At 44.4% G+C, this 12,586-nt stretch overlaps 2 protein-coding genes across 3 annotated transcripts in view; both read right to left on the bottom strand.

Annotated features, from left to right (window-relative positions):
• Positions 1–6,167, bottom strand: part of LOC105985108 (acyl-coenzyme A thioesterase 1-like) — a 12,641-nt gene extending 6,474 nt beyond the window's left edge. The window contains exon 1 of the mRNA XM_013015519.1: positions 5,544–6,167. Within this exon, the coding sequence (XP_012870973.1) occupies positions 5,544–6,021 (478 nt within the window). The 5' untranslated portion in view covers positions 6,022–6,167. The remainder of the gene's footprint in view (positions 1–5,543) is intronic.
• The window catches only part of LOC105985118 (acyl-coenzyme A thioesterase 4-like), a 53,396-nt gene that overhangs the window by 13,902 nt on the left and 26,908 nt on the right, over positions 1–12,586 (bottom strand). The gene's annotated exons all lie outside the window — the stretch shown is intronic.

Here is a 12,586-nt window from a genome sequence, read left to right on the forward strand (position 1 = left end):
TTTTTTTATGTCAGTTGTGGGGCTTGAACTTGGCCTGAGCCCTGTCCCTGAGCTCTAGTGCACTACAACTTTGAGCCACTGGGTCACTTCTGGTTTTCTGGTGGTTAGTTGGAGATAAGAGTCTCATGGACTTTCCTGCCTGGGCTAGCTTTGAACCTTGATCCTCAGATCTCAGCCTCCTGAGTAGCTAGGATTACAGGCATGAGCCACCAGTGCTGGGCCTGAGCTCCTTTTTGCTCAAGCTAGCACTCTACTGCTTGAGCCACAGTGGCCCTTCTGGCTTTTTATGTGATTAACTGGAGATAAGTTTCACAGACTTGCCTTCCCTGGGCTTGCTTCGAACCTTAAGCCTTGGATCTCACCCTCCTGAGTAGCTAGGATTATAAGCTTGAGCCACTGTTGCCCAGAAATCCTCATTTTCTGCCTGGGAATATGGCTTAGTGGTAGAGTGCTTGCCTAGCATGCATGAAGCCCTGGGTTCAATTCCTCAGTACCACATAAACAGAAAAAGCTGGAAGTGGCCCTGTGAGTCAAGTGATAAACTGCTATCCTTGAGCAAAAGAAGCTCAGAGACTGGCAAACAAGGAGGAGGAGGAGGAGGAGGAGGAGGAGGAATAAATAAATTCTCATTTTCTTATCTACTCACTTAGTGAGATTTATTCTTTCCCATATTTTCATGGTTGTATAGGATTCCTTCATGTACCTTCTACAGTGCTGGATTAATGGTGATGAATTCTTATACTTTTTGTTTATCATGGAAGGTTTTTATTTCTGCTTTAATAATAAAGGATAGCTTTGGTGGATATAGCAACCATACTTGGCAGTTTCTTTCTTTCAGGGATTGCAATATATAATTCTGTATCTTCTTGGCTTACTAGAAGTTATTTTCTGATCTTCATTTGGTACCTTACATAGCCTTTTATTTATTTAGTTTTGGTTGGTCATGGGGTTTGAACTCACAGCCTAGATGCTATACTTGAGTTTTTTCACTCAAGGCTGGTACTCTGCCACTTTGAGCCACAGTGCCATTTCTAGTTTTCTGGTAGTTAATTGGAGATGAGAGACTTTCACAGACTTTCTTGCCCAGACTGGCCTCAAACCATGGATTCTCAGATCTAAGCCTCCTGAGTAGCTGAGACTATAGGCATGAGCCACATGTGCCTAAATCTTTTTCAAGCTTTGAGAATTTTTTCCTATTATCTTATAGAATATTTTTATCCTCTTGTCTTACTCCTCTTCTCCTTGTTCTGTGTCCTTGATTCATACATTTGGTCTTTTCATGATAGCCCAGAGGTCTTAGAAATTTCATTTGTTCTCTTTATTTTTCCCTTATCTTTATGCACGTGTACTAATTAATCTACCTTATCTTCAAGCTCTAATATTTCATTTTCAACTTGATCCAGATATTATCAAGGAAGGCTTTCAAATGATGGTCAGGTTGAAGTTTTTAATTTCTAAAATTTCAACTTGACTTTTTTTCTTCAGCATTTCTATATCGTATTAAGTACTACATGCTAACTGATGGTGCCACTGAAGCTCTAGGATTTCTCTATCATTATTGAATTCATCTTCCTTATTTTATCAAGGTACTTATTTTTATTCTCTTAAAGTTCATTCAGGTATTTATGTGTCCTCTTTGTTAGTCATTCTTGTTGTATTTTTTCTTTAGATTTTATTTTATTTGTGAATATACTGTACAGAGGGGTTACAATTACATGGGCAGGATAATGTGTACTTTTCTTTTTTTTTTTTTTTTTGTCGGTCGTGGGGCTTGAACTCTGGGCCTGGGCGCTGTCCCTCAGCTCTTCAGCTCAAGGCGAGTGCTCTACCACTTGAGCTACAGCGCCACTTCCGGTTTTTCTGGTGGTTTATTGGAGATAGGAGTCTCAAGGTCTTTCCTGCCCGGGCTGGCTTTGAACCGCGATCCTCAGATCTCAGCCTCCTGAGTAGCTAGGATTACAGGCATGAGCCACCAGCGCCCGGCTAATGCGTACATTTCTTACCAAGCATTGCAGCCTCCTCCTTTGGTTTACCCTTCACATCCCTTCCCAGCCTCCCCCCTCCCCTCTTGTTGTATTTTTTGTTTTTCTTTGCCAGTCTGGGGCTTGAGCTCAGGGCATGGGCACTGTCCCTAAGTTTCTTTTGCTCAAGACTAGCACTCTATCATTTGAGCTACAGTACCACTTCTGGTTTTTTCTGTTTATATGGTACTGAGGAATTGAACCCAGGACTTTATGCCTGCTAGGCCAGCACTCTACCATTAAAGCCACATTCCCATCCCTGTTAATATGTTATTGTTCTTTTCAATTCTTTGTCTTTGATTTCATTCAAGTCATAATCATTTGAATGTTTTATTTTGAGAGTGTTCACTTTTGGAGAAGTCATGTTTGTTTTTCATTTTTGTTTTTTCACATTTCTTGTGTGCATTAGTATTGTGTATTAGTATTCCCAGAATCAAGTCAAAGTCAAGTAATTGGTTAGAGTTTGGTTTTTCCCTTCACCTGAACACAAGGCGGGGGGGGAGAGAGAGAGAGAGAGAGAGAGTTGGCCTTGGGGGCTTAAGCTCAGGGCCTAAGCACTGTCCATGAGCTTTTTAGCTTAAGGCTAGCACTCAACCCTTTGAGACATAGTTCCACCTCAGGCTTTTTGTTGCTTAAAAGTCTCATGAATTTTTCTGTCAGGGCTGGCTTCAAACCGCAATCCTTAGACATCAACCTCCTGAGCAGCTAGGATTACAGGCATGAGCCACCAGTGCCTGGGGACACAGATATTTTAATAGGATTATATAATTTATACACATACATCACAAGTCATGAATACTAAAAGGTTATTTTGAAACAAAAAGAGAACATATTTAGATAAGCTTGAAGCCATAGCACTCCATTCAACATTAAGAACATTTTCTCTAGATGCATAACAATGTGGCTTCTTTGGTTATTGCATGGTCTCATGGACGATTTTGTATTTTCTTCGTATTTTGTGTTTTTCTTTTGTCCCCTCAACCCTCTCTTTTGGTAGACCTGGTTCCTGAACCCAAAGCCTTGGACATACAAAGCAAACAATTTACCACTGAGCTACATTCTTAGCACCCTCTAGACTTTGGCTTTCTCAAGTTCTATAAGAAATCTTTCTTGCTATGCGCTGGTGACTCATACCTGTAATTTAACTACTCAGGAGGCTGAGATCTGAGGATCATGGTTAAAGGCCAGCCCAGGCAGGAAACTCCATGAGACTCATCTCTAGTTAACCACCAGAAAACCAGAAGTGGTGCTGTGGATCAAGTGGTAAAGTGCTCACCTTGAGCTGAAGAGCTCAGGGACAGCACCCAGGCCCAGAGTTCAAACAAAAAAGAAAAACAAAATAAGAAAGAAAAGAAATAAAAAAAGAAACCTTTCTTGGCTTTGAAGTGATAAAGCTATCCACGTCCCCCCCCCCCAACAGTTATAATGACTTGTTTTTCACATGTACGTCTTCCATTCTTCTGGAATTCATTTTGGTATATGATGCGAGGTAAGGGTAATAATAAGTAATAAAACTGAGTTTCCCTAAACATGTTTACTACTACCACCATGCTTCCATATGCATATGCACATTATACAAATGCTAACTTATGAAATGTCTATTCTGTTGCCTTACTAGTTAATTTCTGTATCAACATATGCTTTAGTAACTGGAACTTAATAATGAAGATGATTTAGCTTTGCTATCAACTTCATTGGGTTGAGAACCTAGGAGATTAGTAAAGCCAACCTCTAAATGGGAACACCAACACCAAAGGTGGGCAGCATTCCTTCGGGAGGGGGCCAGGATGGATGTAAGGGGGAAAGGAGAGAGCATGCTAGCTCAGGCCTTCTCTCCACTTCCTGGTTCCATGAAGTAGGCTGCTCAGCTCCACCACACCTTCTTCATCATGACAGATCAAAATAAGCCAAAATAAACATTGCATCCTTTTAAGTTGTTTATATCAGGAATCCTGTCACATAATGTGTGTACCTAACACATATTACATAGCAAGTTTTTATTTTACTGCTTATAGATGCACTCTAAAACAAACAGACAAAATTGCTCAGAAAAGTGAGATCATATTACACTCATTTCTGAGGCTTACTTCGTTTGATGATACATCCTAATACTTCACCTCATTTTTAACAGCTGCATACATTTCAAAGTATGGCATAAATAGTTCTATCAGTTTTTTTTACTTCTTCATCTTTCTAAAAATTTTTTCTTGTACTACTGGGCCTTGAATTCAGGCCTTGTGTTTGTTGAACAGCCATCCCTTGAACTGACTGTGCCCCCCTCCCCAAGCACTTTTTTGCTTTGTTTTTTATTTTGTTTATTGTCAGTCCTGGGGATTGAACTCAGGACTTGGGCACTGGCCTTGAGCTTCTTTTGCTCAAACCAAGCACTTTTCCACTGGAGCCATAGTGCCACTTCCAGCTTTTTCTATGTGGTACTGACTAAATGAACCCAAGGCTTCATGAATGCTAGGCAAGCACTCTACCACTAAGCCACATTCCAAGCCCATTTCTTTGTTTTTTTAGACAGGATCTAGTGCTTCTTTCACGGAGCTGGTCTTGGGCCAGGATCATCCAACTTTTATCAGTCATACAGCTGTAGGTACGACTGATTTGTGGACCATTGTGCCCAGCTTATTGACAATCTCACTGACTTCTTATCTGGGCTGACCTCCAACTCTAATCCTACTGGCCCTCACTTCATGAGTAGCTGGTTACAAGTGTAAGTCACATCATCCATCTTCAGTTTTTCATTGTAACAAGTACTGCTAAGAACTGGCTGTAGCTTTCAGCAGGGGAGGTTCCTGGAGGCAGAACTCCATGTCAAAGAATATTCTGGCAGTTTGGAAAAGAGAAGTTAATTCAATGGCTTCTGGAAGCCCACTGAATACCCAGAGTATGAGTTACCAAATCAAGGACAGATTATATTCATAAAAGAATAGCAGGACAAACTCTAGTAATAAAGAAAATAAGAACAATCTAATTGACCGAAAGTTGGAACCTCGGCCTTTTAGAAAGTGAGAAAACGTTGAAATGAATGATTCTAACAGAGCCCCAGGACACAATGAAGAAGTTTAAAAAGCCCTATCTGGGTTGTCAGGTTCTGGCACAATAACAATTGGAAGGCAACATAGTTGCCTAGGAGATCAGTAGTGATTTTCACAGGAAAGACCTTTGCCGTAGATCCCTTTAGACTGTTAATTTTTGTGCTTGTTACTACTTCAGTGACAATATTGTACGACTTTTTTTTTTTTTTTTTGCCAAAGAACTATTTTCTCAATTTCATGTATGCCTTAGAGAAGCATTGGGACCACTGAAACTGGTAGGAGGAAGTTTTCAGGATCGTGAAAAAAATCAATGTTGGCCACACTTTCTCAGCCACCAATGACCTCTAAGTGCCCCGTGGAGGGTCTGGGAGTGGGGAACGTGAGGCTGGTGGGTGGGATGCGGTGCACCTGCGACCCATGTCCCCATCGCTTCCCCCCCTCCATCCCAGACCGAGCAGCGAGGCCAGCAGGCACTCACCTGGCGGCAGGAAGAGGGTGGCCCGCACCCGGCCCTCGCGCACCGGCCCCCGCCGCACCCCGGCCGCCATGAAGTGCCGCTCGTGCACCGCCCGCGCCAGCACGCGCCCGCCCTCGGGCTCGCCGGGCCCGGCGGGCTCGCGGCCGTCCAGCACCTCCAGCTCCAGCAGCAAGGGCGTCTGCACGTCCCGCTTGAGCAAGCGCCAGAAGGGCCTGTCGGGCTGCAGGGCCCAGACGAGCCCCATGGGCTCGAGCCCCGCGAAGCTGCCGCCCAGCGCGGGCGCGCGCTGCAGGTCCAGCTGGCCGCGGGCGTCGGCGCGGTAGCGCGCGTGGGCCCGGAAGAGCGCGCCCTTCTCGTCGCGCAGGGACGCGCGCAGCGCCACGGGCTGCTCGGGGGCCAGGCCGTGCACGGCGATGCGCACCGGCTCGTCCCAGCACACGCGGCCCGCGGGCTCCACCACCACCCTGGGCGCCGCCATCTCGACTGGAGCCGGAACGCAGGGTGGGAGGGGAAATCCTTCCACGGGTGAAGTCAGCCTGTGGTAGTCAGCAATCCGGCTGCTCGAGTTCCGCCCATCTCTCCGCACCTCAGGTCGCCCTGACCCGTCCTGACCACCTGGCCTGACTACAGACGTCAATCCCCACTCTCACCCTGCACATTCTTGCAGGCTCTCTGGGTAATTACACGCCCCCCTTCTCCGCCCCCCTCCCCCGCCAGGTTCAAAGGTGGCTGCTGTTCTCGGTCCGGACAGAGGCAACCGGTCAGCCCGTCAGTCTTTCCTGATTGGAAAGTTTTCCTTCCCGGCATGTGCGGTGTGCTTTATCCCGGCGAGACACGTAGCAGCGGGAGTGGCCTTTGGGGCAGAATTTGAGACTGAGTCCTTCTGTGTATTGACTGGGAGCCGCATGCCAAGACAGGCCCCTGGGTGCTTGGCATTCTATGCACTCTAGATTGAGAAAACTGTGTTAAAATAGATGTACAAAGGACGCTTAAGCGGAAAGACTAGAAAGGATGGTTTGGTGAGGGTAAAGCAAGTCAGTGTCTTAAACGTGTCCCTGATTCCCATTTAACCCATGCGTCTCGTCCTACGCCTTTCCTAAAGGCCATGCATTTAAATTGGAGCGTACAATACAGTCTCACTGCTCTTCTATAGCTTGGATATCTTTTCTTTTCCCTTTCCCCTCCCTCCCCTTTCCTCTCCCTCTGGTCTGAGACCAGGATTCAAAGCTGATTGGCTGTTGCTCTACTAACTGAGACACGCCTCCAGCTTGGAGCTGGAGTGTCTTTTTTTTTTTTTTTTGTGGGGCTTGAACTCTGGGCCTGGGCACTGTCCCTCAGCTCTTCAGCTCAAGGCGAGTGCTCTACCACTTGAGCTACAGCGCCACTTCCAGTTTTCTGGTGGTTTATTAGAGATAGGAGTCTCACGGTCTCTCCTGCCCGGGCTGGCTTTGAACCGCGATCCTCAGATCTCAGCCTCCTGAGTAGCTAGGATTACAGGCGTGAGCCACCAGCGCCCGGCTGGAGTGTCTTTAACAAACTACCCAGTTAAAGATTTGTTAGGAATATTAAGTGGAAAAACACCGCCAGATTTGCCTGTGGTATCTACCTAGAAAGATCTAGTCTGTATTGGTAGGGCTACGAGTTCCAAAAAGAAGCAATATAATTTGAGAAGATTTTTAAATGAAGAAAACCATATTCACAAAGGCTTTGGAACGCTTGAAATAAAAAAAGACCCAGGGCTGGGAAGTTGGCTCAGTGGTGGAGCGCTTGCCTTGCATGCATGAGGCCCTGGGTTTGATTCCTCAGCACCACCTAAGCAAAAAAAAAAAAAGAAAGAAAGAAAGAAAGAAAAACCTGGAAGTGGCGCTGTGACTCAAGTAGTAGAGCGCTAGCCTTGAGCTGAAGAGCTGAGGGACAGTGCCCAGGCCCGGAGTTCAGGCCCCAGAACCAGACCCCCCAAAAAAAAATAATAATTAAAAAAATAAAAAAAAGACCCAACAATATTTGGGGCAGAACAGTCATCCTTAAAGCATACCATGGCAGGTAGGGGCACACTGAATATCTTGACTTGACTCTCCTCTTACCATCCTGTGCCTCTCTTTGGCTGAACTCAACCACACAGCTTAGCTTGCTTGGACTCTGTCAAGATGGAAAAGGAAGGGTATGTGGAGGTGTGGGGTAAATGACAGCTAAATATTTATACATTGAAAAAAAAAGCAAACTAGGACTCAGTTCCCAGATTTCTGTGACCTTTCCTACCCAAATCCCCACTTTCTGTGACCTTTCCTCCCATTACATCTAATGAAGCAACTGCTTTTGGGTATTTGAAATACCTGTTGTTTAAGGTGTAACAAATAGGCTAGGCCCCAATCTGGGAAATTCAGCTGGCTAAAGAACTTGCCTGGATCACTGCAGGCTCCCATCACAGAAAATAAATAGAATAGCTAGAGTTCAGAAGTTGCACAGGCAAGATTCTCATCTCCAATGCCCAGGTTTCTGAGAGGTACACAGAAATCACTCAGTGAAGCATGAGGGAGAAACAGCTGATAAGGGGGCCTGAGCCTGGCCATTTAGAGCACCACTACTAAGGATGGCTCTACCTAGGAGAGGCGTGGAGGAAGCACAGGCCAGGTCTCAGAGCTGTCCACAGTCAGCAAAGCACCAGCTGCCATAGAAAGTTGCTGGTATTCATAAGAGGTACCAACAAACATCAGGCATCTTGATGATGGCCAAGTTTAATATCCAGATGGAGGACATACTGTGCTCAGAATGAAACCAAATCATAAATCTCTGTGCCCCTAAGTAGGCATGAGGACCTCATGGATAGACAAGATCCTGATCCATGACCAGTTTGCAGGCTTTCATTCACCTTAGATCCTTCCTCCTCCACATCCTCAATCACTGAGAGACTTTATGAGTGGCTTATAATTAATAGAAATGTACATTTTTTATGAACTTGTGCAAAAAATCCTCTGCTGGGTGCTGGTGGCTCATGCCTGTAATCCTAGCTACTCAGGAGGCTGAGATCTGAGGATTGAGGTTCAAAGCCAGCCCGGCCAGGAAAGACTGTGAGACTCCTATCTCCAATAAACCACCAGAAAACCAGAAGTGGCGCTGTAGCTCAAGTGGTAGAGCACTCGCCTTGAGCTGAAGAGCTGAGGGACAGCGCCCAGGCCTAGAGTTCAGGCCCCACGACCGACCAAAAAAAAAAAATCCCCTGAAATTCTTGTTTTTCTTGTCCAAAGCTTTGAGACTGAGACATACAGTTTCTCAGAGGAATCTACCCTTGCAGTGAGTGATAGAATTCTCATGTCTCTTCTTCAAGAGATCTCGCCATTATTCCTTAAAGGAAGACTCCCCACAGTTAGGGATTTTAGTTTATATGGAAGTCATGACTTTCAGACCAGACACTGGCTGTCTGGGCAGAGTTTCATCATTATCCTGATAAGCCCTCTGTCAGTTTACTCCCCAGTACCTTGAACTATGTCAGTTAACTTAGTTGGGTTGTTTACTAAGACCTTTACCCCATTTCCAGGTCATATTTGGAAGTTTGAGAAATTAAACTTTTCAGGTGCTGTGTTGATCACTTTTGTAATTTTGTTAGATAAGAAGCTTGACTGGACTGCTGGGTGAAACAACTGTTGTATAAACAAAGCGACACAGTGGACTACAAAATAATTCATCTTTTTCCCTAATGTCCTTCATTTGTTTCAGAATTCTATCCAGAATGCCACATATAGAGAGAGGTGAGCAGGCCCAAAGAAATGCCCTAGACCCCCCCCCCCAGATGGCTTAGCTCCACATCATAAGCCAATGATTAATATAATGGGTCTATACCCTCCTTAGGCAGCCTGTACCTGTATCAAGTTAAGATACAGAGGATCAAACACATTGCCTATGTCTTCTTACACCAGGGAAGCCATTGAATATTCATCAAACCATCCTCATAAACCTCAAAACTGAGGGCCTCAGTTTATTGTCACTTAGTAACTCTACCCTATTGGGTAAAACCCCAGGCCCCAAGCCCTTCGACAAAGCCAGTACTTATCTACAGGAGCTACTTCATCCCTTGAAGTCCACTCATACTATTTAGGCAGTTGACTGCTTTTCCGACTGTCCCTCATACCCTCAAAATGTACTTTTGCTTTGCTTTGTGAATAAATCACTCTTTACTATGTCCAAAAGAAGAGGAGCGGGAGGAGGAAGAAGAGAAGGAAGAGGAGGAGGAGAGAGAGACAATGAAGAAGAGATTTTCTCTTTTCTTTGCTTTCAAAGCCAGTTCGTTAGCGAACAGAGTCATCCATGTCTATTTTACTTCTGTTTTAAGGTTCTGTCCTGATCCAAAATCTCGGAGATGCTTAGTATTCCAGCATGATAAATAGTGGAAGGAATTACCTTGGAGAGTGTTAGAACAGTCTAATATCTTGCTGTGTGCTTCCCAAGGTACTAAGAAAGCATAATCACCAGGGAAAACCAAGAAAGCTACTCTTACTGCTAGTTCTTTTCTGAGCCTACTCATGTCTGTGGAAGGTGGAAACCCAAGCATCAGATCATCTTCATGTGGGAAAAAGAATCTTCTACTCATTTTTTTTTGTCCTTTGAATTTTAGCTCTCAATTACTGTCCCCTCACCTTTTTACCCTTTGTTTACATTCCCCCCCCCTTTTTTCTTCTTTTTGTAGGTCATGGGGCTTGAATTCTGGGCCTGGGTGCTGTCCCTTAGTTCTTCAGCTCTAGGCTAGCACTCTACCAATTGAGCCACAGCACCCCTTCTGGTTTTGAGTGGTTTATTGGAGATAAGAGTTTCATTGACTTTCCTGCCCGAGCTGGCTTTGAACCACAATCCTCAGATCTCAGCCTCCTGAGTAGCTAGGATTACAGGTGTGAGCCACTGGTGCCTGCCCATTTCTCCTTTTTTTCGATAGAAGCAAAGGAAGTTATTGAGCTGGAAAGTTACAGCCTCAATTTTCCTTTGTATTCAGCCTGGCTAGGCAGAGCCAGGGATTATAGGCTATTAGAAAACATAGCTTTAAGCCAAGCACTGGTGGCTTATGCCTGTAATCCTAACTACATATGATACTGAGATCTGAGGATCATGGTTCAAAGCCAGACCAAGCAGGAAAGTCTGTGAGACCCATCTCCAATTAACCACCAGAAAACCAGAAGTGATGCCATGGCTCAAAGTGGTAGAATACAAGGCTTCAGCAAAAGAGCTCAGAGATCGTGCCCAGACTCTAAGGTCAAGCAAAGAAGTTTTAGCCAAATGGCATTTTATTTAGTTAACATCTGAATCTAACACTGAATGCTCAGAAATACAGCAATATAGAAAATTCCATGAAGAAAACAAAGGGTATGGGAAATATAGAGGTTGGAAATTGTAATTCACTTAAGAAAAAGAAGGAACTACTTACTTGCCATATTTATATCTTTTTTTATCCTATGTTCTTTTCTGGTAATTACAAATGTCCCATGACATTTTTATTTGTACATACTTTTTTTTCTTTTGTCGGTCACGGGGCTTGAACTCTGAGCCTGGGCGCTGTCCCTCGTCTCAAGGCGAGTGCTCTCCCAGTTGAACCACAGCACCACTTCTGGTTTTCTGAGTGTTTTATTGGAGGTAAGAGTCTTATGGCCTTTTCTGCCCTGGCTGGCTTTGAACAGTGATCCTCAGATCTCAGCCTCCTGAGTAGCTAGGATTACTGGCGTGAGCCACCCTGCCCCTCTTTGTACATGTTTTCTGAAAAAAAAATGTGTGAACCTCCAAAATGTCAAGTTAGGGCCTGTGGAATATTACTATCCATATTTAAGCTGAGTTTATTGTGTAAAATAACCTTGCTGGTTGAAATGCCCTATGTGTCAACATCTGAATTTTCATTAGTAAGGGAGAGTTTAGATGGATTTTTGTCACCCTAATCTCTCTTTGCCTAAGTTACAGTAAAACATGATCCTAGCAGATTCTGGCTATAAGATGTTGTGAAGGTCTCTGCTTGTACATGTATTCATTTACTTACCCACAGATAGGTTGGGGGATTAAAGCTAGGCACAGCAAAAGTGATGGGGAAGGGCTGGGAAGGTGGCTCAGTGGTAGAGCTCTTGCCTTGCATGCTTAAGGCCCTGGGTTCGATTCCTCAGCACCACATAAGCAAAAAAACAAAAAGCTGGAAGTGGCGCTGTGGCTCAAGTGGTACAGCGCTAGCCTTGAGCTGAAGAGCTGAGGGACAGTGCCCAGACCCAGAGTTCAGGCCCACAACTGGACCCAAAAACAAACAAACAAACAAAAGTGATGGGGAAGCCTTGATTTCTTCCTCAGGTGCTTATTTACTTTCGAGACTAAACTGCAAGTCGGTCCTACATCCTACAGTGCCATAGGGCTTGTTTCAGGTAAAGGTGCTCTTTCTTCCAATATTTTCTTGTTTTGTAAAAACCAATGTTCTTCCTCAAATGACATTCATGGAATGAGACTTTCATTTATACATTCATGGTTGTTACACAAACTATCTGAAGAGGAACAGAGCAAAATCACCACACAGGGTATTTGTGGAAGGGTATTTGTAGTGACAATAGCACAGGAATTAAAAGATACACTGTATCAGTTACATTTCTAAGTTTTATTTTCAAAAAGTACTCATTCTTACAGCTTCCATGTTATTAATGAAAATTATTTTATAAAGTATTGTAAATAGTAACTTTTTTATTTTTGCAAAAAAGAATATTCCTCTAATACATAAGGATGAGCTAATCTAAACTGAAGTTCTTACAAATTGTTGAGTATTACAGTCAAACCAAGAAAGAATGAGCTACTTTTTCTGGAGAATCCCCTTAACTCTACTTGCCCAAGTGTTTGTGGAAGAAAGTCTGGAGTTGCTTCCACGCATCCACTTGGGCCACTGCATGAGCCTTGGCTTCTCCTCCAAACAAGATGTTAGCCCCAACCAAGAGGTGCAAGCCAGCCCTGCACAAAGGGAAGTAAGGGGGCTCAATATAGTGCCCTGCCTCAGGGTAAAGAATGATCTGGGGCTTTGCCTTCCCATGGGCCTCCAGGCG

The sequence above is a fragment of the Dipodomys ordii genome, unplaced genomic scaffold (assembly GCF_000151885.1).
Source record: "Dipodomys ordii isolate 6190 unplaced genomic scaffold, Dord_2.0 Scaffold2, whole genome shotgun sequence".
Lineage (NCBI taxonomy): Eukaryota > Metazoa > Chordata > Mammalia > Rodentia > Heteromyidae > Dipodomys > Dipodomys ordii.